The sequence below is a fragment of the Pteronotus mesoamericanus genome, unplaced genomic scaffold (genome assembly GCF_021234165.1).
Source record: "Pteronotus mesoamericanus isolate MK-2021 breed Mesoamerican mustached bat unplaced genomic scaffold, CSHL_Meso_final scaffold_85, whole genome shotgun sequence".
NCBI classification, from domain to species: Eukaryota; Metazoa; Chordata; class Mammalia; order Chiroptera; family Mormoopidae; genus Pteronotus; species Pteronotus mesoamericanus.
Genome location: NW_026555329.1, coordinates 41,393,818 through 41,419,769, shown reverse-complemented (window position 1 = coordinate 41,419,769; position 25,952 = coordinate 41,393,818). Strand labels below are relative to the sequence as shown.

Below are 25,952 nucleotides of genomic sequence, written 5' to 3'. Positions count from 1 at the left end.
CAGGGAATAGCCGAGTTGGGTGTGACAGCTCTCTGCTCCACCCCAAGATGGACACATTTATCCCAGGATTTTCTTTCGAGATCACAAATACTCTTACCCTGTCTTCCCAGCACTCTGGGGCCACAGGAAGCCCCAGAACTGCTCATGTTTATAGCAGATCATGAAGAACCCCAGGGAACTGTCTGAGCCACCACTTCTGATAAACCAGACCCAGCCCCGCCCTCCTGACACTGGTCTGCTAACAGGGACCTCACTTTCTTACCTTCTCCCTGGGGAGCCAGCCTGGTGTACGGGATGTCGCTACTGGAAGCTGTCCTCTTCTTCTCCTTCTGGGCTTGTGAGTTCCCCTTATCATTTCCTACAAGACAGAAGAAATTCTTTACCGTTAACGTCTTTATGTGTCATTTGTTCATGGGAATTAATTAATTTCTTTATTTTTTGCTTGCAGGTGGCCTTGGACAGTTAAAGTTGGAGCAACCTGAAATGTCAATTTCCAGGACAAGAGGAAAGACTGCCCATATATCTTGTAAGGTGTCTTCTAACACCTTTAGCACAGACTACATACACTGGTACCAGCAGAAACCAGATAAGGGTATAGAACATTTAATATATGTTTACTCAACAACCCCTGCTTATAGGAAAAACAACAAAATTGAGGCAAGAAAAGATCTTCACACTTCCACTTCCACCTTGAAAATAAATTCCTTAGAGAAACAAGATGAGGCCGTGTACTTCTGTGCCTGCTGGACTACCACGCACAACGTTGGAGTTGCCAGGATACCAGTGCAAGAACCACCCTCAGTCTGTGCCCACACACATCCTTCTCAATATGGGCGACCGCAGAGGCTGCACAGCTGGGCGCCCAGCCTGAGCCTCCCTCCCCACAGAACTTGAGTCGTGTACTATTTTTTTTACTACAGAGATTACTCATGACATAAATGATATGTCAGGTTCAAAGAGGAAATCATCAAGTGCCAGGAAACATGCCTGTAATATTACATTTTATGTAACCATCACAACATGTTTGTAATGTAATGATCATTTTTTCCTCTTTACTTTTAATAATTTGAGGTTACAGAGATAAAATTGCTTTCAAACCTGAAACTCCACACTGCTCCAACTGTCAGGCCACCCTGAAGATGTTCAGTGTTTATTTACTCCCTATATTTTGGGGTGGGTGTGGGATGGAGTGCTTGCCCTCTCCTCTGGGTGAGGAACTGTCATTCCACACTGAGGGATGTGTCACAGCCCGACCAGCACACTGCCATTTGCACAGGCCTCAGATCCCCCGGGATCATGAGATGATCATACGACAGGGTGGATACTCATCAGGGTCCCTTTCCCTAGGCTCCTGCAGGGATCCTGGGAGGATCACAGTGCTCATTCACTCAGATCTGCTGCTCTTTCTCAGGCACCATTCTTATACATTGTATATTTGTGACAATCTCTTGACATACTACCATGATTCACTCTTTACAAGTGAGGAAACAGAGGCATAGAGATGTTATTTACTTTGTCTGTGGTCACTGAGATACTGAGTGGGAATGGAGGGCTGGGCTTCTGGCTTCAGTGACTGTCCTTGCAACCAGCACACTACCTGCCTCTGAGACACAGGCAGTAGAAATGGCATCTAGTCTGTAGTTCCCACAGTGAAAGAGGAAAAACTCTCATTCACAAAATAATTACTGAAACAAAGACATTGCTATGCTAAATTGAGTCTAAGTGTTGTCTTCCTAGGTTGATTTGACTTTCAAAATATAAAATAGTAAAATATAATACAAAAACATATTATTTTATTATTTTTTGAGATTATAGAAATAAATGAAAAAGAAACCTTTCCTTTAGGACATTTTGTAATATGATATCTGCCCCTAGCATTCCTGGAACACAGCTAGGCCTGCGCATTTACATAGTGCTTATGGCTGCTTTGGAGCTATAGGAGCAGAGATGGGTATATACAGAAAATGAAGTATATACAGCTGTAAAGTAGAATGAGAGATGCAAAATTAATTTTAATTCTATACACAGTTGACCATTGAACAATATGAGAATTAGGAGCATTTACCCCTACAAAGTAAAATAAAATCTGTAACTCCTGACTCCTCAAAATAAGGAACTTTCATATAAGTTCCTTGTATAAAATGGCATAGAACAATGCATACAGCCATCCCTCTGCATCTGCCGACTCCAAACTACAGGCTGAGTATGCTTTATTTGACCAGCTATTGGTTGACTCCGTGCATGCAAAACCCATGGATATGGAGCAGCAATAGTATTTATTGGAAAAAAAATCTGCGTGTAAGTGGACCCATGCAGTTCAAACCTGTGTTGTTCATGGGTAAACTGTATGGACATTTAACAACTGGAAGTTTAAATTGCAAAAATAATACTATTTATGATAGCAACAACAACCTATAAAATATTTAGAAATGAATGTAACCAAAAATGTAAAGGATTTATATGCTGAAAACTACAAAACTGTGATGACAGAAGTCAAAGAAAAGATAAGTAAATGGACAGGTATACCATGGTCATGGATTGGAAGGCTCAGCCTAGTTAAGACATCAAATTTTCCCCAACTTGATAAGTAGATTTCATATAATAACAATTAAAATCTCAAGAAGACATTTTATAGAAATCAAGATGCTGGTTATAAAATATATATGGGAAGACAAGGCATAGAATAGCCACAAAATTTTGAAAAGATTGAAATCTTAATCATATTCTTAAACTACAATGATCAAGACAGCAGGGTATTGGTGGAAGGATAGATACACAGGTAAGAGCAGCAAGAAAAGGAAAACCCAAATAGGCCCAACACACACGGTTAACTGATCTGTATTGGAGGTGCCGGGGAAATATAAAAATGAACAATGAATAAATTTTTCAACAAAGAGAATTGGAACAATTGTTCATGCATTTGGGAAAAAAAAAAAACCCTCTCAATCCACAATGGACACCATAAACAATAATGACCTAAAAAAGAATTATGGGACTAAATATAAAACTGAAAACAATAAAACTTTGAGCTGAAAGTAGAGAAGAAACTCATTGTGATCATGGGTTAGGTAAATATTTCTAAAGATAGGAAAAACAGAAAACTTAGGACAATTTGCGCATTTATCAAAATTAACATTTCTACTCTTTATAAGACTGAAAGGAACATGAAAATAGAAGCCAAGGATTAAAATAAAATATTCTCAAACACATACAAAAAAAACAAGAATGGTGTGCAAACTACATAAAGAGCTTTCACAACTCAGTTACAAAAAGAATGCAGTTAAAAAATGGAAAGAAGACCAGCATGTGCTCAGAGACATAGAGAGGGGGAAATGACCTTGTACCCTCTTATAACAATATGAAAAGGGACAAATAGAAAATTAATGACTTTGCTTGAATGTGTGGGGCCTGAATTGGGGGTAATTATCTGAAAAACTGGAGACAGACAGTCACCTGCAGGGAGATACAGGAGCTGAGCATTTGTTTACCTCACACAGATGTTGCCAATCTCCAATCAAGCTGGTTGAAGAGTAAAGAAATTTTTAATGAAATGGCAAGAGCTGAGTATAGACCAGTAGGAAAGTGTGAACACTTGGGAAACACAGGTATAGGGTATTTTCCAGTATATGTTAAGCTTTTTCTCCAGGAAGCCCACATGATTCTTACAGAGAACATCAGGAAGAATATACTGAAAGCTCCCCCTATAGTGCTGGCTGCAGGTGGGGGACACAGCTGCAATCCACCCAGACCTCATCCACTCCATCTCCGCTGGAGGAAAGGCAAAAAGACCTGATCTGCAGGGGAAGGCACAGGTGGAATCCCACTGCAGAGGTGGGTGTAGAAACGACGCCACCATCAAAACTTTGCCTGGAACCAAACCATCTCCCCAACTTCACACAGTAACACGTTTTCATCGGCAGAAGGATGGACGTCAAATCCATAGCCTGAAGTGGGTGGGTACCTCCTGCAGTTGGGGGGAAAGAGCAGGGGTCAAAATGTGCTACCTCTGGAAGAGGGGCAGGAACGCTCTTGAAGGCCACAGTCAAGAGCCAGTTTTACTGCACCTGTTTATGACTGAGTCAGAAAATGTCCACTTTCCTTATTTCTCACAAATATAATAACAAAGGTTAAATAAAAATAACTGTGGAATATAGCTAAGGGTGTTTCGAGAGACAAATTTTGTCTGGGAAGCAGAGCAAAGAGAAAACGCAAAGACAAGTAAGAAAACAAAAACAAAATATGACCAGACAAATTTTAAATCTCTGCACCCTAAATACAACAAGCTGCAACCCTGATAACCAAACCAACCTCAAACTCAGTATAATTCCTGACTAGAATACCACAAATCCCCACACTAGAGTCCTAGCAGAAGGAAAGGTGGGCTCATTTCCAAGCATAAAATATATTTTCTTCAGCATCTATTGTACCATACATGTTCACCTTTCAACCAACAATTTCAGAGGCATACAAAAGGCAAGAGGAAAATCAGTCTAAGGACTCAGAACAATCATTAGAGTCAGGCTGACACATGACATAGATGTTGGAACTAACCGACAGGGAATTTGAAATAAGTATGATTAATATGATAATGGCTCTAATGGAAAAGATAACACAGCATGCAATATCAGATAAGTAATTTCAGCATAGAAATGAAAATCATAAAAACAAGGAAATGCAAGAAATAAAAAACACAGTAACAGAAATGCAGAATGCCTCGGAAGGGCTCAACATTAGACTAAGTAAAGACAAGGAAAGACTTTGGTAACATGAGGATAGACCACTAGAAATTCTCCACACTACTATGCAAGGAGATGAGGTAGAGAGAGAGATAAAACAGATAATCACACATCCTAGAAGTACAGAACTATGGACAATATCCAGTTTTCAGACACATTTGTATTTAGAATCACAGAAGCAGAGGAAAGAAAAAATAGAGAAAAATATATTTGAAAAAGTATTAGTTGAGAATGTTCTAGAATTAGTGACAGAAATCATCCCTATTTACAATAACCAAGTTTTGGAAACACCTTAAGAGCTCATCAGTAGATGAGTGAAATAAAAAAAAACCATGGCATATTTACGCCATGGAATACTATGCAGCAGAAAAAAGGGTTTTCTACCTTTTTTGATGGTATGGATGGAACTGGAGACTATTATGCCAAGTGAAATAAGCCAGTTGGTGATAAACAAATATCATATGATCACAGTTATAATAGGGGTCTAATGAAAAAAATAATCTAATGGACAAAGAGAAGCAGAGGATAGAATCATGGAATAGACTGAAAGCATTAAGTGGAGAGGAGGGAGGTGGGAACGATTTCAAAGAGGGTAAAGGGATTAATCCAAAACATATATGAAGGCTTCATGGACATGGGCAATGGTGTGGGGATTGACTATGGGTGTGGGAGTGGGCTGGGTGGAGGGGGGCAAAGGGTGAAAAATTTGGACACCTATAATAGCATAAACGATAATAAAATAAAAAAATTAAAAAGGAAATTAAAGATGAAGTCTTGAATGCAGGCAGAGGAATCAAGAAAATATAGCACACTTCCATCAGAGCCAAGCAAGCAAAGTGACATTGGAGTGAAATCCCTAATCTATTAAAAGAAACCACTGACAACCCTGGCTTTCCAGATGAAGACACCAAAATGAAAATACCTCAGGGTCAACTCTCCTTTACCCGGACACCGAACAGAACAGTGCACGTGAACTGCAAGCTCTCTGGGGCTCCATAGAGAATGCCATTGTGCACTGGTATCAACAAAAAGAAGGGAGCCCCTGAGACGAATCCCTTAGGCTCAACTAAGAATAACAAGGATGATCAGCTCAATCTCCACTTGGAGACATACAGGAATGATGACAGAATCTTTCCCCTGATAATCAATGATGTCATCAATTCTGGTGAAGCCACCTACCACTGTGCCTGCTGGGATCTCACAAAGTCACAGAGATACAAGTGATCTGAAGAAAACCTTCTCAGTTACTAACCCTCAACCCCTGTCTCACTGGAGCAACCACAACACTCTTCAATGCCCTTAATCATACGTTCATAAGCTGTTGGGAGAGGGAGGCATGTTAGGACATATTCGGCACAGTGACCACCCTTGAAATGAGGAAGCTGGGGCCGGCTCAGAGATGGCAAGTGACTTGTCCAAAGCTAGTTAACCACAGAGGAAGGGCTCCTGCTTACATTTCAGATTTTCAGTTGAGTGACTTTTCCTGTCTCCCTGATGGTCAGTGTGGAACTTCTTTAGCAAAAGTGTAATTCTTTCAAAAGGAAGCTTTAACAACTAACTACACTTTGTCTACATAAGTTCGATCTCCAGAACGTGTTAAGGTCTGATATGCAGGCAAAGTATGCGACTTCACACTGCTGAGAAGAGATAAAGGTCAGCAGGGGATGGAGTCCAAGCTCCTTCTATCTCCATGTTGTCTCCCCTTGGCTGCTTACTCCCCTTCATTTCTGTAGTTTCCTATCAGTTCTGAAATACTCAGTAATTGAAAGTTTCCTGGCATACACATCAAATAGGTGGGCCTGTGGGAGGTGGAGATTGGTTTATCATGAATATACTCCTAAATGTTTGCCAGTTACAGAACAACCTGCTGAATGAAATTCAAATTCCCTGCTCTTCACTCTGACCTGACACGTACCCTAACTGCATGGTTATGCACTTAGTTCCAAATTTGATAGTTCTGACCTGCTTTCTGCCCTGTTAGAGTGACTCAGGACATTTTCAAGTCCAAGGTTGTAGCAGCCAAACCTTAAAAATAACAAGAACATCAGTAATAACAAAAATCTGCACCATGATATTACAGCTGAAATCCTCTCTTCTTGGATGTCTAATAAGTATCCAGAACACAATTGATTTGAATCTCACTCCCTCACTCCAATCCCCACAATTTGCATAATTTTTCTCCCTACACTTTCCTGTCTCAGTAAAGGACAAAAGTGTATTGTATCACTGGACAAAATGGCAAGGATATCTTTTGAAGCAGACGGTGTTCTCTTGATTTTCCAAATCTTTTGCTTTCTCTGGTAATGAGAGAAATAGAGATGCGAAGACCTGAGGATTCTTTAGGTGTTTCCAACGATATGAAATCTGATAAAAGAGACAGGAGACCCTGGGAACTGTGGTTTCACCAGCCAGAAAGTAAACCACAAACCCAGCCAACCCCAGCAGTACCACCTAAGACTAGAATTGGCTTTCCAGACAGAGCCCCCAACATAAACACTTAGATCCAGTGCAGAGAACCCCCACACTTTTCTCTCTAAATTCATACAAGTTTAGAAACTCTATTTAGTTTCTAGCTGACATATACAGGGTAATCAGCAAGCTCATGACAGAAATAACCACTTAACCCAAATAATATGTATAATTTGAACTATTTGGCCCAAATTCCTCATGGATACTTGAATCTTCTGCTGTATCTAAAGGACAAGTGAAAAGAAGCTAAGTTGTAGAATTTAATTGGATATTCCCACTAATTTAGGCCTGGCCTTCACAAACTCTTTTGCTAGTTGCTTGCACTGACAGCCCATTGTCTCTTAGGATAATCAAATCAAACATTTCACCTGCTTTTTATTCAGGATAATACTTCCTATGATTCTCAGAAAGCAACACCCAATATCTTATATTTGACCATTTGAGATACAGATTCTCTAATTATATAGACCTGTAATAGGCCTGGAAACCATTCCTACAACACACATCTTTCCACCTCCACCAAAACAGGGTCAAGTACTTGAAAGAACAAGTTTGGGATTTTGTGACCTTGGAATCAAGTCCCTGCTCAGTTTGAAATCCTAGCTTTCAGTTCCCTCTCTGCCTTTTAAGAGTAATAACTATTTTATATGTAAAGCTGGATAATTTATATGTATGCTTAATTAAGAGAAGATCCCACATGTGTGGATTTACCTTTCTTTTACTACTAGAGAACACAGAACCATGTCTTCTCATGTCAGCACAAGGAGGAACAAAGGGAAGGGAGATTTGGAGCTAAGGTGCAGTGTTCCTTCTCAAAGAACAATTTTGTCCGCACTAACGTGTCTTTCATGCATGCCTATTCAGAACAGACAAAGCATATCTTGCTTGCAAAATAGCAACCCATGTTTCATCAAATATGTTTTCCTGTAGGTGCCGTATGAATTAAGTATCTGAATTGCACATAGTAGCATATCAAGTACCCAAAGTGCAAAGAAGCCTTAAGAAACTAGAAGCTCATTGAAGTTTAGAATGAAGATTGATGGTAAATTTGCTAAACAGAAGAACCCGCTTGAATGTGAAATGGCCTGGCCTCTGCAGAGCACTGCCATTTTTATAAACAAGCAAACACGGTACTTTCTAATGATCTACTGAACCTTGTAGAAACATGTCTGATATCATGAGACCAAATACCATGTGATCTCACCTATGAGTGGAACCTAATCAACAAAACAAACAAGTGAGAAAAACAGAACCAGAAGCATGGAAATAAAGAACAGACTGACAGTGACCAGAGGGGAGGGCGGGAAAGGGTAATGGGATTAACAAGGGGAAGAGTCAAGTCGAGGAACATGCATGAAGGACCCAAGGGCAAGGGCAAGTGGAGGATTGAATGTGGGAGCAGGAGGTGGGCAGGGCAGGCGAGAGCAATGGGGGAAAACGGGGACAACTGTAATAGAACAACAATAAAAAAGATTTTAAAAAAGATCTACCATGTCAAATGTCTATTCACTAATATTTCTCAAAAACAAATTTTTTTACCCTGGCTGATGTGGCTCAGTGGATTGAGTGCCAGCCTGTGAACCAAAGAGCCACTGGTTTGATTCCAAGATAGGCCACACGCCTTCATTGCGGGCCAGGTCCCTGGGTGGGGGCACGCTAAAGGCAAGCACATATTGATGTTTCTCTCCCTCTCTTTCTCTCTCTCTTCCCCTCTCTCTAAAGATAAATAAACAAAATCTTTTAAAAATTATTTTTAATTATCTCATATTTATTCTTTATAATAGCATTTAAAATTGTTATCTTGCCCACCCCCAATCCTACACCATGAAAAAAAGAAGGTTGTCATAATTCTGATTGGAATTACAGTTAATTTATATACATATGAATTTAGGAAAGATTAGCATATTTATGATTTGAGTTTTTTTCTTCATAAATATGATATATATATCATTTATTCAGGTTTTATTTTATGGCATTTATACAATCTAATACTCTTCTTCATATAGTTCTTATATTTTCTTGTAAATTTAATAAAAGATTTTGTAACTCCTACTCTCTTGCATTTTATTCCTTAAAATCTTCATGGACCATGAAATATAAGCAACTCTAAGAGCTGCAGGTAATTCTGCTCATGGTCTTGGGATAAGGACAAAAAAGGGACAAGCTATCAGAAAGGAGCTGAGTGGGTACTATTTACATCTACAAGTGCAAAAGATATTTGAGAGCTCTAAGCAATAATAACGTGAAATGTTCAATGAACAAAAAATAATCTTTAAAAGCTCATTTTCATCCAACCCCCACATCCTCTCCCATCGTGTTGGGTGCTGTCAGCTGCTGTGAATGGACAGTTTCCCACCATGACCACGTCACAGCTTCATTCTCAGGGGCAGAGGCAAAGTTTGCTCATGGGACCAGGTTCAGACCTGGATTTGATGTTAACATGGGGGTCATCAGGGCACGTCCTCTCTGGCGTGGCAGATGGGCAACTCACGTGTACCCGGAGGGACACTCAGCTGCTTCTGACAATTTCTCTTCCCCTGATCCAAGATAAGAGGCATAAGATTGCAGAACAACCTCCAAGAGGATTCTTCTTTCAACAAATTGTAGAACTGGATTTTGTTTTTAAATTTTAGTTTATTTAAGGAATCTGTTATTTTATGGGAGAGAGAATTCTATCAATCTCTACTTTTATTCCAGGAAAAGTAATGTCATCAAGAAATTGTCTCATTTTGCTTTGTCTGGTAGTCAATCGCATTGTCAAATGATAAAAGTGCCTTTATTAAAAATGTAGAATTTTGTTCACATTCATCAAATATATTTGTGTTGGCAGATTTGCATTTTCAGTTACTGCAGGGTTTCCTCTTTTCATAAATATTCCCAAACCACTAGAGAAGCAGCCCTGGTATTTCTGAGAACAGAAGGATGGGTCTTTCCTTTTGATGCAACCTCTGAGAAGTTTCACACAATTGAACAGTTGGAAGTAAAAAAGTCTTAATTCTCTGAGTATGTTTCCTGGTAATTGGGAAAAGAGTTGGTTGACCAGTTCAGCTTGATCTCTTCTTTTTTTTTTTTTCCTGCTCTTCTTTTTTTTTCAATTTCTATCAGACCTTTTCAATAATTACTGCCTTAATAGAAAACAGACATTTGGGTCAATTTATCTGAGGAAAACTTATAAACTATCAGATGCCACAAAACCTATGTTTAAGGACTTCCACAGGAACCCAGAAGATCAAATGGCCATTTTTTTTTCTTGCAATGCTGGTCATGAAGCTTAGGAGAATGGTCAGATTTTTGAAGGAGTTGTAACCAGTGTGATTGCTCAGGCTGGATCAAGATATTTGCAGAAGGGACAAAGCTTATAAGTAACATTTTTCTCCCTGGTAAGTAACATTTTTCAATGTTTGAAAAACTGGTAGATGCTATTTAGATAAAAACAATTTCTAATCACCCTAATTTGACTGCCACATTCTCAGCCTCAGTTTATGAACAGCAATTTTGTAGCTATTGCTCACTGTATATGGAAACAAAACTACTTTGTAAATGGTTTCTCTCCTTCTCTGCTTGCCAGCTGATTGAAATTCTATTCTTAGAATATACATACACAAAAAAGGGTAGGCTCATGCTAGAAATTACAGTATGTTGAATACCATGTCTGTAGACCATGGTATAAATTATGAGTTTAAGATGTTTTTCTTATAGACGGTCTTTTAATTGCAAGACATTTTTATTAGTGATATATTGAGATAAAACATAGTGCTTTGTTCTCTCAATAATGTGATAAATTATGGGTTTTTATCTCATCCCTAACACACATGCAAAACTTAATTCTTACTTTGAATGAGTAAAGAACATCACAATTTATGCTATCACTAGTCTTGTTATACTGCCTATAGAGATGGACCAGTTTAATGGAATTATTAGCCTAATATGTCATTTCAGCTCCAAAATCTAGAAAAACAGTCTGCATGGTTTTACATCCTTATTTTTTTGTTCACTGTCTCAGCAAACATTCATTGAAGACAGTTTCTGTGCTGAATGCTGGAGATAAAAGAATGAAAAAAACATAGTCCCAACATTCAAAAAGCTTGTCAACTAGTAGATCAGATTCTGGCTTGATTGGACCCCATGTACTTTTGCCTGCAGATGCCACAGGTGCACAAGGTCTTGGGTTTGAGAGTTGTTTCTTCTCTTAATTTACCTAAGAGTTATTGCTTATAAAATACATACATTTTGTCGTTTGGAAGAATTTGATAAATTAGCCCAGATCATCCCATTAAAGAGAATATTAGCTAGTATTTACTGAGGGCCAGACACCACATCAAACAGTTTTATTGCCTTATCTAATTCCTCAGTAGCCCTGGGCAGGGGATCCTCTTAGTCCCATTTCATAGATAGGAAAACTGAGGCTTAGAGTAGTTTGGTTATTTGCCTCAAGTCACATGACAAGGTACTGTGGCAAAGTTTAGGGTTCAATAGGGACTTGTCTATTCCTAAGTGCATGATCTGGACAATTATGTGATATTGGAAACATTAGGTTATTTTTTTCTTCTGAATATTTACTCTTCCATAGTCTGACCATTTAAATGCACTCTTTAATTGACTACGTAACTAGTAATAGTTCATTTTTAAATTACTACTCTTGAGTGAAAACAAGGCTTCTGCTTCTAAAAATGCCACCATTCTCTCCACCCAAAAAGATCAATAAAGTCATGTTGAATGTGCATTTATTAAATACTTAAAATATGATTCTTAGGGCACTTGTAAAATGACATTTTTTGACACCATTCGACTCGCTTTTGTTTCTATATTGACATCAAATTTGCTGAAAATATTGTAGCTGGTAAAGAACTAGATCAGTTGTACCAAACTGCATTACTAACTAAATTGCATAACTCAGTGCAGCCTTTCCACTCGTGATGCGACAGCTGCAGAAATACCAAACGGAACAGGGGCCTCTGATAAGCAGCACAGCAAGGATAGCAAATGCCCCGGAAGCTGTAAGGGCAAGAAATCCAAAGGAGCAGTCTTTCAGCAGAAAATAGCTTAAGGGCCGATCATTAAGAATTTAGACTCAGTAACAAGTCATCGGTCTATCAGTGGGAATTGGAATCTAGAAAGAAGTTACTTTAGGATTAATTCATGTTAAATTTCTTTATTGTCTTTTACCAGTGCTATTTCTAAAGTTACTACTAACTGAGATTTTAAAATAAAATTCTAAAAATTAATTTATTTTAGTTTGATATTTTGTGTATTATTTTTTGATCAAAGCAGTGTATAGGAAGTGCATCTTATACTATGAGAGGCTGCATAAGAACTGAAATATAAGGCAGCCTTTGCTTTCTGAGGGGTAATTTTGGGAACCAGAGCCTCACCTTATATATTGCTACATTCGGTCTGTTTGTTTTTTTCTTTTACCCAAAAACTTTTTATTATTTTTTCACATTTACATCTATATTTATTTCTATAAATACAGAGTGATTTTACAACAATAACTTTAATTATAGTTTAATAACCCTAGGTTTGTTACTAGTGTTTTTCTTTTTTTTTAATTGTTGTCCTCTTACACTTTCCCAGTTTTCCCCTGTTCCTCTCCCCTACCGTGCCTACCATCTCTCCCTCAGTCAGTCCCCACCCTGTTGTCCATGTCCATGGTCCTTTATACATGTTCCTTGACTACACTCTTTGTCTCTTCCCCCCCAACCCCCGTCATCCTCCTCCCCCTGCCCCCTGGTCGCCGTCAGTCGGTTCCTTGTTCCTATGTCTCTGGTTCAACTTTAGTTGTTTGTTTGTTTTGTTCACTAGGTTCCACTTATAGGTGAGATCATATGGTATTTGTCTTTCACCACATGTCTTATTTCACTTAATATAACGCTCTCCAGTTCCGTCCATGCTGTAGGGAAGAGTAGGAGTTCCTTCTTTCTTTCTGCTATGTAGTATATCCATTGCGTAAATATACCACTCTTTTTGATCCACCTACTTACCGATGGGCACTTAGGCTGTTTCTAGCACTTGGCTATTGTAAATAACGCTGCTATGAACATTAGGGTACATAGGGTTTTTTTGAATTGCTGTTTTGGGATTCTTAGACTACAATCCGAGCAGTGAAATAACTGGATCAAAAGGCAGTTCCATTTTTAGTTTTTTGAGGAATTTCCAAACTGTTTTCCACAGTGGCTGCACCAGTCTGCATTTCCACCAACAGTGTGCTAGGGTTCCCACTTCTCCACATCCAGCCAGCATTTGTTGTTTGTTTATTTGTCTATGATGGCCATTCTGACCAGTGTGAAGTGGTATCACATTGGGGTTTTAATTTGCATCTCTCTGATGGCTAGTGATGCTGAGCATCCTTTCATATGCCTCTGGGTCTTCTGTGTGTCCTCCTTGGAGTAGTGCCTATTGAGGTACTTTGCCCGTTTTTTCATTGGATCATTTGTTCTTCCTGGTGATGAATCAGATGAGTTCTTTTTATACTTTGGAGCTCAAAACCCTGTCCGAGGTATCATTGGCAAGTATGTTGTCCCATGAAGTTGGCTCCCTTTTCATTTTGCTGTTGTTTTCTTTAGCCGTACAGAAGGTTTTTACTTTGATGAAGCCCCATTTGTTTATTCTTTCCTTTATATCCCTGGCTCTCAGGGGTATATCAGCAATAATAGTGCTGTGTGGAACATTTGAAATTTTCCTGTTTATGTTTTCTTCTAGGACTCTCAGGATGTCATGACTTATATTTAAGTCTTTTATCCATCGTGATTTTATTCTGGTGTATGGTTTAATTGGTGGTCTAGTTTCTTTTTTCTTTTTTGCAGGTACCTGTCCAGATCTCCCCCCTGTCTGTTTGAATTCCACACATTTATCATCTATATCGCAGCGCTAGGATTTACAAACATCATCTCTCGGCTTTCATTTTCAAAAAGGTGTCATTTTCATTTTCAAAAAGGTGTCATTTTCTTGTACACCTTATTAAACTATCAGCCTCATAGGCAGAAAAAGAACAAGCTATAATACACAAATTATTGGTTAGGTCCTTAAACTGCCTATTTCCAAATTTAGTTGAGAGGACCTAAATCAAAGTTGCAGTCAGATCATGAAATAAGAAAAAAGATCAAAAGCACTACAGAAAGCAGAAGAAAAGAGGCCCGTAATTATCCAGCAAAAAACAGGGGGTAAAATAAAGGAAGGAGAGTTATGTCAGTTATATCTCAATTTTTGAAAAGTGAATTTAGAAAAAAAGAAAAATTTGTAGGAAAAACTGTAGTGGAGTACATACTTTTTATTAATTAGTAAAATGAAGCACTCCAAATTTTTAAACATGTTTTTCCTGCTACAAAGTTAGAGAACAATTTCAATGCATGAAACCTTTAGGAGAAAAGTGAAGAAATGGTCTTTAATCAAACTCATCTTACACTACCACTGCATCAATGCCACAAGCATATAGCATTTGATGTCGTTCATGGAGGTGACCCTCAGCAGATATGGTCAGGCAGGTACTGCTTTAGCATCTAACGTGGCAATAAGGGGATTTGAGGACAGTCATCCCGCCATTTCTCTTGTCATTGTGGCTGGAAGGCCCATTGCCAGGAGTTTCAAGCTGAACTTTCAGTGTGAGCTGGAAAGAGGTCAGTTTGAGGCTGAAATTTCTGGTGAAAGCTTGGAATGCAAATAGATTGTGCTGTTTGTTGATTGGGGAAAGAGCTATTTGTTTTGGACAACACAAGGGAAGCAGCTGTGTATACTGACTGCATATCATTTGGCTTTAGCCAATGTTCCCTTTGGCTTTCTTGGGAAATCAGGCAAGATCCTGTGGTATGGCTATAGGCTCCCTTTGATTTTCTGAACACTGGAAATGCAGATAGATAAGACAAATGATGGTGCGCTAATTAACTGTGTGAAAGTCACCTTTCCCATGGTGATGGCTTTGAGAATTCCAGACATATTAGAGCAAAGTGGAATGCATTGCCAGGGGTTTAGCTACAATCCCAAAGTGCTGAATTCCTATTAGTAAGGGCAAGGTGTGGTCCCATGAGATTAAAAGGTCAGGTTGGAGCAGAAAGTCATACTGTCAAATGGCTAATAATTATTATAATCTCTTATTTCCATAGCTCTTTAATCAAATTGCTTTTCAAATCTTGCTTCATTTTGGTCTCACTAGTAGTGATGTTGAATTGATTTGTTATACTCACATCATTGTTTTCAGACAACTAAAGCACCAGAAAAGCTAACTTACCTTATTGGCTCAGCCACAGAACTTGTTATGAGCAAAATGAACCAGAAGCAGAACACGGATCCCTTGATTTTCAGATCATCATAGTTCCACTAGAATTTGAAAAACTCCGAGAAGCTAAATGAGTCTACAGTTTTTGATGCTGGTTGAATCACTGTGGAACTATGGCAGAAAACTCTTTGGTGATGGAACAAAACTTGTCATCACAGGTAGGTATCAGAAGAATGTAATTTTTTAAGCTAATAGAGGAAAGGCAAGAAACAGTTAAATTGGAATAACAGAATATTTAGGTAAAACAGAAATGCGATGGGGATTAAATGTAGAACTATTAGGCAAGATTGTAAAACAAATCCTGACAGACACGCAGGGTCAACATTGTACAGCTAACTTAGCTGGTTTCGGCTTTTGTGTACACCTGGACTTGTACACAATGCTCATGTACAATGTATATAATCATCATGGAAGCGTTTGGCCCTAGGACAAAGGTAATCACTATAGGTCAGCGTTGTGAGCTGAAGCATTTCCATTTCGGATGGTGTAAGCGTCTTGTGAAAAAGCCTGGGTTTTGGAGTCAGGATCACATGGAGCTCTGGTTCCACCACTTACTGCGTATGGGTCTTGGGCAACTATTCTCTTTCCTCAGTCTCTTAATTCATAAAATGGGCTAAATATGCATCCAGAGGAGTTGTATGAGCATTGAGTGAGATGGTGTGAAAGAAGTACTTGCACATTGTCTAACATATAGTAGATGCGGAATAGGTGTTCCCGCAATTCAAATGTAAAGAAGAATTGTATCCAGTATGAAAAGTTGTTTGCTGCCAATAATATTGAAGGAGCAGACAGTCCCCAGAGAATTCATCTGTACCTCTACTACTCATTAAAAAATGAGTCTGGAGGTATTGGTTTAGTTTTACCACCACTTTTCTCTCACTGGTAAGAAAAATGAAATTAACAAGGGTTCATTTATCATTTTTATTGCTGGCATGTGTGCTTTAAATCTTAATCCTTCATTTTAATTGAAATTATTTCTAACACCAATGTTTATTGGCTCTAAAATTAATAGTCAATAAGGTTCAACTTCATGTTCATATTCGTAAAAAAGCTTAAATTCATACAGAAAATGGTCCATATATAAAGTAAATTAAATATAGTTAGAAATGTCATAAGTTTGAAATTCACCTATAAAAATAAAATAGTTATAATTACTTATTAGATAAAAGGAAAATGACAAGAAAAAAATAGATAACACAATATCAATATGTAGCTTTGAAATATCATACTTCCTATTGAAAACATAGTTGTGGTTTATATAAAATTTGGTAAAATTATATGTGATTCATACAGCTGCATCTGAGTAAATACAAACACCTCAAACAATTTAACTCAGATGTATTATTTGATTATACTAATAACTTTACATATGTGTTTTGGAAGGCTGATTGGTTTTTTAACCTGGTTTCAATTATATGAATCATGAAAAAGATTTGGATCATAAAAAACACTGTTAATAAGTTTTAAAAAGAATGTTTAAAAGAAATAACATATAATACAATTATCCAATATATGTAGGCACTAACCATATATAATTAAGTACATTATTTAATACTCAGTTAACTATTATATTGAGAAAGGTATGGAAGTTCAAAATTCATTTTATCTTGAAAAGAATGACACTTAAAGAATCTAGTTCAAGAAAAGGGACAGGTGAAAAAATAGTACATTACCACATAAATATTTCAAGTTTATTATTTGATTCTCGATTTCTTTAGTATAATGAATCAGAAATATTGTTATGAAAAAAGTTTCTAAAAAAATTTAGATTCCTTAGTATATTGGCTAGATACTAATATTATGTAAATGTACAATTGAAAAATTACCATAATATTACTTTATATAAATGCTTTTTAAATTAAAAGCAAAGTATACAATTAGCAAAATATACATTGTCTTACTATGATAATAAAAAATACTATGGCACTAAAAGCAAGATGTATAAAATTAAAATAATCACAATATAACTTAATTATGTTGACAACATGCAAAAAAAAAAATACCCTCAAAGTGTTTGCTTCTTGGTTTAGTATAAAAGTCAGGAGCTTTCTTCCACTGGCAGAAATACTCAAGAATTTTTTTTCTTTATTCTTAAATGAGATATAAAATTTTTTGCTTATAAAATTGCCCACTAAATTACTAAACTAACTCCAAGCTAGCCCAAAAAGAATAGACAAGAAATTTGTATTTTAATTTAAAATCAAATAGGAAAGGGCGTTAATATTTAAAATTTCAATCATTGGATTTTTTAATAAATGCATAATCATGTAACATTTCAGAATTCATGTGACATGTCTTTTTAAATATATCATGTTTTGTTACATATTTTGCCATTACATTGGCAAAAACTCTAATACCATAGCTTTTAACATGATTCCAGTTATGCATACATTTTATTCTGCAGATGAAAACAAAGAAAATGATGGAGCTTTAAAATAGCTCAGCATCCTTAAAGGGTAGATAGAAATCTTAAGGGAGACACTCAGGGCCAAAATATGACATATTTAAAATACAATATAATATTCATGTTTAAACTACAAATGAACTTCCAAAATAAAATGGGTTTTAGGTGAACCTTTCTAAAGTGAAATGAAATTCTGTTAAGAGCATTTACTTGCTACATGAATATGTGTTTCTGAAAATAATCAAGAAAAATTTTAATAGAATCTCTGGGAATGCTGCCCTCTTGCTTCTAAATTCAAAGCATCATAAATAATTTGGAGGTGCCCTAAAAAATCTGGAGTGTTTCAGATGTGAATTAAGATGTTCTACAAAATTAGAATTCAACTATCAGAACTGTATCACTTGAAAACTGAAGTAATATTTGAAGCCAAAAGAATACCTTGGTAAATTAAGTACATGTGGAAGTAGGTTCCTATCAAAACAAGTGACTGTGTATGTTTAGAAAACATTTAAAAAAGGTAATTTGTTGCCTTCCAGAGTCAGTTAAATGTGGAGAGTTAGTTTCCACAGAGTTACAGAACATGAGAGTGTGTGGCCAAAGGGAGTTTAAGTTACAATATTCATGGGGAGAAAAAAGTACTTTTTATTTTTTTATTTTTGTTGAACTCATTGGGGTGACATTGGTTAATAAAATTACACAGGTTTCAGGGGTACAATTCTATAACACTTCCTCTGCATATCGCATCCTATGTTCACCACCCAAACTCAAGGCTCCTCCCATCACCGTTCATCCTCTCCTTACCCGCTTCTATCTCCTCCCACTCCCTTTTCTCTGGCAATTGTCACACTGTTGTCTATGTCTTCTTTTTCTTTTGTTTTGTTTTAGTATTTTATAAGCCACTAAATTTTCTCATCTGAAGAAGGTCGTCTAAGGTACTTACTGGTTTTTCCCCCTACCCCCGCCATCTACACTTCACCTATGATAGGATGAAAGAGATTAAAAACAAACAAATAAGATCACAAATGTGAGAGCTGTTAAAAGTCATACCCCATTTTAGCTTGTGGAGAAGGAACAAAGGCCAAGTTTCCATTCAGGTTGTGCCATTTAATAGCTACAACCTTGGACAAGTTATGTAACCTCTTGAATCTCTTTTCCTTTCTGAAAACAAGAACAATAATAAACACATCACAATATATCATGGATGAAAAGCCATTATATGCACTAATTCAATGGCAGCTTTTCTTCCTTTTACTATATACCAGGTTGTTCCAAACTACACAAAGTTATTCTCTAATTCTTAATTACTATTCTGTTTTCCCCACAGACGGAAGCCTTGATGCATCAAAGATTGCCCCCAAGCCCACAATTTTTCTTCCTTCAGCAGCTGAAATAAACCTTCATAATGCTGGGACATATCTTTGTCTCCTTGAGAAATTTTTCCCTGATGTCATTAGGGTCTATTGGAAGGAAAAAGATGGCCATGCAATTCTGGCATCCCAGCAGGGAAATACCATGAAGACTAATGACGCATACATGAAATTCAGCTGGCTGACCGTGACTGCGAAGTCAATGGATAAAGAACACAAATGCATCGTCAAACACGAGAATAATAGAAGAGGAGCTGATCAAGAGATTCTTTTTCCTTCAATAAATAAAGGTATGTGCATATAAATGTAACTTCCCAGAACACTTCTCTTCCCAAAGGGAATGCTTTAAGTGTCTGTCAAGTATTAATAAAAAGGTATATATATAAATCTTCTTTAAATGTTGCCACATTTAATAGTAGCATAAATGTCCTGCTATTTTCCCACAGAATTAAAAAAAAGTGTAGGCTTTGGAACATTAAAAGATAAAGAAATAAAGAATTTTACTCTTCTCAGCCTCAGTTTTATCATCCAAATATTAAAGTCACATGATGGTTTTAGGGTTGCTGTATGGTTTAAATGAAACAACATACATGAAAACACCTAGCAACGTAGCACACAATAAATGCTCAAAAAGAGATTCCACTTTGGATGATCTTATTTGACCAGAGAATAAAAACAGTTATACATCTTTCAAGAATTTTCTACTGATCAGGCAAAGTCACAGTCACTTCAGTGTTGCTAAACTCAAAGTGTAATCAGTGAGTTGCGAGGCAACAGGTGGTGTCCTTCTGAGGGAGTCGGATCAAGGTTCAACAAAAAAAGAATAATTTAGGCCTCCAGTTTTTGTATGGTCCTTAGTTTTTCAGGTTTGTATTTCATATGCCACTGTAGGTAAACTTTATAATTAAAGATTGGGTGAGGCTGATGTGTATAAGCACATTTTCATTCTACTTAATGATCATATATTTTTTGCCACTGGAAACACACATGTACTGCAGCAGTAGCATGTTTCTGGCCTGGAAGGACGTGGATGAATACACCAGGATGACTTGCCGTCCCAAGGAGGATGCGCCCAGTGAAGAGAATATCCTCTTTCCCTAAACATTCAGGGCCACTTGAGATTCAGGCATGATGTCCCAAAGGAGTGCCCTTGATTCAGATTTTGTACATGTTTTGAGAGTGAGGGCCGAGCCCTGAATGTGCCCTAGTCCCAGCAGAGGTCTGGGAACTCCCTAGACTCAGACCTTAAAGTCCGGAGTATCAACATAAACAGGCCAAAGTCCCCAGAGTGCCCACAGGAAGGAATCAGTTGGAACTGTACCTGGTGGTAAACAAAGCCTTTCAAACAGTGGGGAGCAAGCCTATAACAAGACGTGCTAAGACCTTTGCTGTGTACCAGTCTGAATTTTGGAGTAAGACTATTTTCCTCAGATCTGGTTTCCCCAAGATCAAATCAGGTTTGAACCCTGGCCTTAGCTTTCTCCTATGTCTATGATGAAGAACAAACAAAATAATGTTAGTGAAAATGTTTGCTTTTGTAAATATAACATCGATGTATTTATTAATATACATATGTTTGTTTATATTATTTCCTAAAATTAAAGTAAGGTTGCCAAAACAGCCCTAATTTTTTCCTGTTTTTATAGCTAAAAAGCAGAAAGAAAGCAAATGTACAAAGCACGAGTTTAATATAATCACTGGGCTTAAGCGTTCTATTAGGTTTCATTTTTCAAGAGACCAGGGATGACTCTCATACAGGAGAAAAGGTCTAGTACAAGATGGTTTATTTGTCACTTATTTTCTGTAACAAATGTACCCTGTGGGCTTCTCATGGCAACAAAGCTAATGAGGGCATTTGGTTAATGTCATTGTATGGCAAATTTCCAATGCTGTTTCTTAGATGTTTTTTGTTTGTTGTTTTTTGTTTATTTTTGTTAAAAGCTAAAAATATAACGTGAAAACAAAGGAGTGATTTCAAGAGAGGAAAAACTAATCTAGTCCAACTTTTCCATCAAATTAGGAAAAAATTAGGATACACAAACAGATTTTTTTATGAAAAATTGTTACTTTATTGTTGACACCTTTACCTCAGTACATGGTGATAAGCGATTTTTATTTATCTTTTAATAAATAAAGTCACTGTAAGGAAAATAAACACACTTTTAAGACACAGTAATAAGAATCCTTGAGAATATTTCAACATCTCAACATAATTATACTAACATTTTCAGTCTTGGGATTTACCCCAAAGCCTATACCTCACACCTTTATTTTTAGTGCACACCAGAAAAAGATCTCATGGAGCGCATAAAACTGCACTCCTTATGGTCAGGAACATCCTAGCAGAAGAAGGATAAACCAAAGCAACCATTGCACTGTTTTCCTCCATCCGATCATCAATGAACCTTAAGAAATTTTGTCTTTGAATGTATATTTGCCTTTTTAAAACATTGTAGATAAATGCAGCTATAAACGTGACTTGGTTTATCTTTTCTTTCTGGAAAGAATTGCACTAAAATGCGGAGCTCCTGTAACGTAAAGGTCATTTGGTAAGCATGATGAAGGTATCGGGAAGAGGCGATGTTCTCAGGGCCTACTATGGTGGAATGATGTTGTTTCTCTTTAGGAGATGTGACAGAAGCTGTGACAATGCAGCACCATGAGCCAACGGATGCAAAAGATAAAATTCTAGTCACTGAAAAAGGTAAGAAAAAAAGACTCTGTTCTGGAGCCTCCAGCCCAGTGAAACTGATTTCGGACTTCTGGCCTCCAGAACTATAATATATCAGAATAAATATGTGTCATGTTAAAAAAATAATATTCTATGGGTTATTTTTACAGAGTACCTTCCACCTGTTCCCTTCCATTTACTCCCCCACAGCGATCCTTTGAATGCTGTCTCTGTTGCTCACTGGTATGACTCTCAGCAAGTTACTGGTACTCTCTGCACCTCACTTTCTCACCTGTAACATGGAGTCCAAAATACAACTCACTTCAGTGTTACTGGGAGATGAAATCAGATGACGCATCTGAAGCATTTAACATACACTATGCCACACAGTAATAATCACTCAATAGACATTAGTTTCTTTAATATGTTGTTATGTCCACAAAGACCACAACTCCAGGAAATCATGTACGTGAGCTGGAGTCATAGGGTTTATGAATGAATGGGAAAAGCATGGCTTAGATGGGAAATTTGTCTACACCCGATTCCTTCAAACCTGTATGATTCTGTAATGGATTCTATGATTAAACAAATTTATTTTGGTAGCAACTGCTCATGTCAGCAGTGTGTGCTGAAGACTGCAGAGCAGCTCCTTTTTCTGTTTATTTTTTCCCATCAACGAGTGTCATGTATATTGAAGAGCTACTTTGCCGTGGGTACTGTGCTAGGAGCGACGAATGCAGGAGGAAAACAGGGAGTCTTGGGTAGGACCCTCCAGTTATGATTTAAAAAATATATCTATCCTTCATGAATTTCAACATGTTCATGTATAGAAACACAATATGTAAATTAGAGCTACTGAATTACATAGTCTGGGTATCTATTCCTGGATGTTGGGCTCATATTTTCAAGGTTCTCTTCTCTCTGTGGGCTGATTCCCTCTCTCTCTCTCTCTCTCTCTCTCTCTCTCTCTCTCTCTCTCTCTCTCTTTCTCTCTATCTACCTGTTATCAATCTATGTGTCTGTCTATCCACACACACAGACACAAATGTCAAATAATGGTTACAAAGAACTCATTAATAGTTACTCTCACTTCTTTTAGAAGTTGCTGGTATTAATCTTACAATAGAAGACTGCTTGAAAGATAAAAGTGGTAAGTTTTTGCATATATTTGTCTTTATGTAATCCTATAACAGTATTTCCTAATGATCAACATGAGCTTTGAACTTGTCTGGCTTAAGACAGAATAATCAGTATGGCTGGATATTGAAGAATAGATCAAGTGATATTTTAAGTCAGTCCATCCTTTCTTAGCAGTCATCTTAATATAGCAAATGCTGGCTTTTGGTATAAGATGACTAAATTAGATAGTGCCATGATATGCTCAGGATTATTTCAATACTGACTTCATTCATTTGTATGGCTTTTGTTTCAAATGAGTAGGGAAGTGATATTAAGTTGCTTCTAGATTTTTGTCTTTAGTCTTTGCTAGTGGTTAATAATCTGAACTCACATGTTGAATTCTCATAATACTCCTGCGGAGCATACAACATATTTTCCCATTTGACAGATGAGAGCAATAAGCTAAAATGAAATCCCATACACCATGGCAAACATCTAGATCTGGGGTTTCAACGCAGGCCATCAGAATCAAGACTTCATACACTTACTCAGTTCTCTATTCTTCCTCTGAGAGTCAAATCATTGAGCAAGAAAGCCCAAAGCCGAGACTCTACACACACTGGATACATGGCTGGAGCAGGGGGTGGGGGCAGTTTCTGGCTTCCCAGTACCACAGATGGGTACTTCAACCCCAGTTCTTTTCATTATTAGTGGCATGAATATTGGTACTTGCATTTCATGAGAAATACTTTCCTCACCTGCCAGTCAGGAATAATTAGACCTAACCCAGTTATTGAGGAGATAAGGTCACATATGTGGAATGTCCAGCATAGGGTATCTTGTTTAGCTGGCATAGAATACAGGTTCCTGGCCCTTCCTTCCTATACATGTACAAAGGAAGCACCTAGAAGCATTGGCTCTGCTCCTGCTGAGCTCCCCTCCATTCCCAGTATCAAGGGGGCTCTGGACCTCAGCTAACACCTTGCCTGACCAACCCAAAGGATTTCTGAGCACATTGGCTCTTGAGGGTCTTTTCCACATGAAGGGCTAATCATTCTGGAGTTCCGACACTATGGAGATAAAACATGTCAAAGGGAAATTTCCACAGGAAAAGGCTTGGCCTTGTGGTTTACTGAGCAGCAGTCTGGCCCACCATCACTGCCTTCAATTGTTCCTTGACATCACGTATTTCTCGCAAAACTTAAAGAACATTAAGTACAATTACATTATAGTGTCAGAGCCACAATGAAGAAAATTCAGGAAAGACAAGTGAGAGAGCCATGACCTCTTAAAGTTTCAGAGAATTTGGATTAACCACTTTCTTCCAGTTAACATAAAGCCCTCTTTTAAACCTGCAGCCACCAGCTGTGAATACCACATTTTCAAGGATTGTACCCTCAGTAGGAATCACATTGCATTCACACGCACTGACTCAGATGCTTCTACATCAGCAGGTCAACTTTCTATTAATGCTTAACCCTTTGATGTCAGGGTATTGTTTACTGCACTTGGAGATACAGAATTCCAGAGTGATTAAAAATGTTTTCTCGGAAGTCATGTTGCTGGGACTGAAATTTGGTTTCTGCGATTTACTAAATGCATGACAACTGGCAAATCTCTTCTCTCCCTGTCCTCATGTTATTTGTAAAATGGGAACTAAAATAATAATCTCATAAGTTACTGTAAAAATTATATAAAAGTGTCGAATACAAAGCACTCAGAGTGTTTGGGATTTGGTTAGTGGTAAAAGAAGAATATTAACTTTTATTATTAATTAGAGACAGAATGGCATTAAGACATGATAAAAGTCATTTACCACAATCACTTGCTTCTCATTAGACCCTCTTGTTTAAAACACAATGTTAGTTCTAATATTTTGGAGTGTTCTAAGTGACTTGACCTGCAAGCTACATTCTAAGTTGTCTTGCTGCTGCTGCTGCTGGTGGTAGATGTTTGTTTATCTTGGGGTTGGTGGTGTGGAAGTGTCACTTCAATGTAGATCATAAACATAAATAATTATGACCCCCTCCCATTAATATTTCCTATCCTTTCAAAAGAACAGATGAAACTAATTAAGTGACTTCTCCTAGATGTATTGCAGTTGCAGCTCACCAATACCTCCGCCTACTACACCTACCTCCTCCTCCTCCTCAAGAGCCTGGTCTACTTTGCCATCGTTTCCTTCTGTCTGTTTAGGAGAACAGCCATCTGTGGCCATGGAAAGAGTTCATAACAGATGACGGCACAAAAGGATCAATTTTTCTCCAGTTATTTTCCCTGGATGTGTCTGCTCAGAATCTAGCTGGACTTTGTTTCTGGGTTTGGGTTATTTCCGTTCACATGCATTTTTCTATTATGTCATTATTGTGTAATGGTTTTCACACCCCTGGGCAAAAGAAACTTCTCTCTGTAGCAATAACAGAATCTGCCATTACTCAGGCACAGGGCCCAAGGGTGCCCTTTGTCACCACTCTTCCCATAACCCCAATCAGCTCCTCTCGCCAACCCACATCACCACGCCTTCTGCGTACAGACAGCATGCAGCTCCTAGTCACGTTCCTCAGTGCTCCTCATCCAGACAACCGCCTCAGAGCTTCCATGTCTTGCACTTGGAAGCTGCCATCTCGGCTACTTGTATTCTGTGTTTTGTTTTTCATAATAGGCACAATAAATTTTTTTAAATAAAAAATCTACTTTTGTCCATGTACTTTAATCTGATACATCTATTTGAGGTCCCAGCTATGGAGGAACATGGCAAATGAGCTCTCAAATTCTGCACTGTCGTCATGGTCAGTGCTACCTTTCTGTCTCTTTCTTTTTGTATCTCTTTGTGTAACTACAGAGACTGTACTTACAATCCTTTCTTTGGGGCACAGATTCCAAGGGGGCCAGAGCCCAGTGAAGGTGCCCAGCTTAC

The 25,952-nt window shown here is 37.7% G+C and overlaps 1 gene segment (V, D, J or C); it reads left to right on the top strand.

Annotated features, from left to right (window-relative positions):
* Nucleotides 1–291: 291 nt before the first annotated feature.
* On the top strand, nucleotides 292–25,404 carry LOC129062818 (T-cell receptor gamma chain C region C10.5-like). The segment is given in 7 exon segments: nucleotides 292–337; nucleotides 449–738; nucleotides 11,166–11,194; nucleotides 15,595–15,632; nucleotides 19,203–19,535; nucleotides 23,019–23,066; nucleotides 25,126–25,404. Coding segments are annotated over 7 exon segments (924 nt in total).
* Nucleotides 25,405–25,952: the final 548 nt, after the last annotated feature.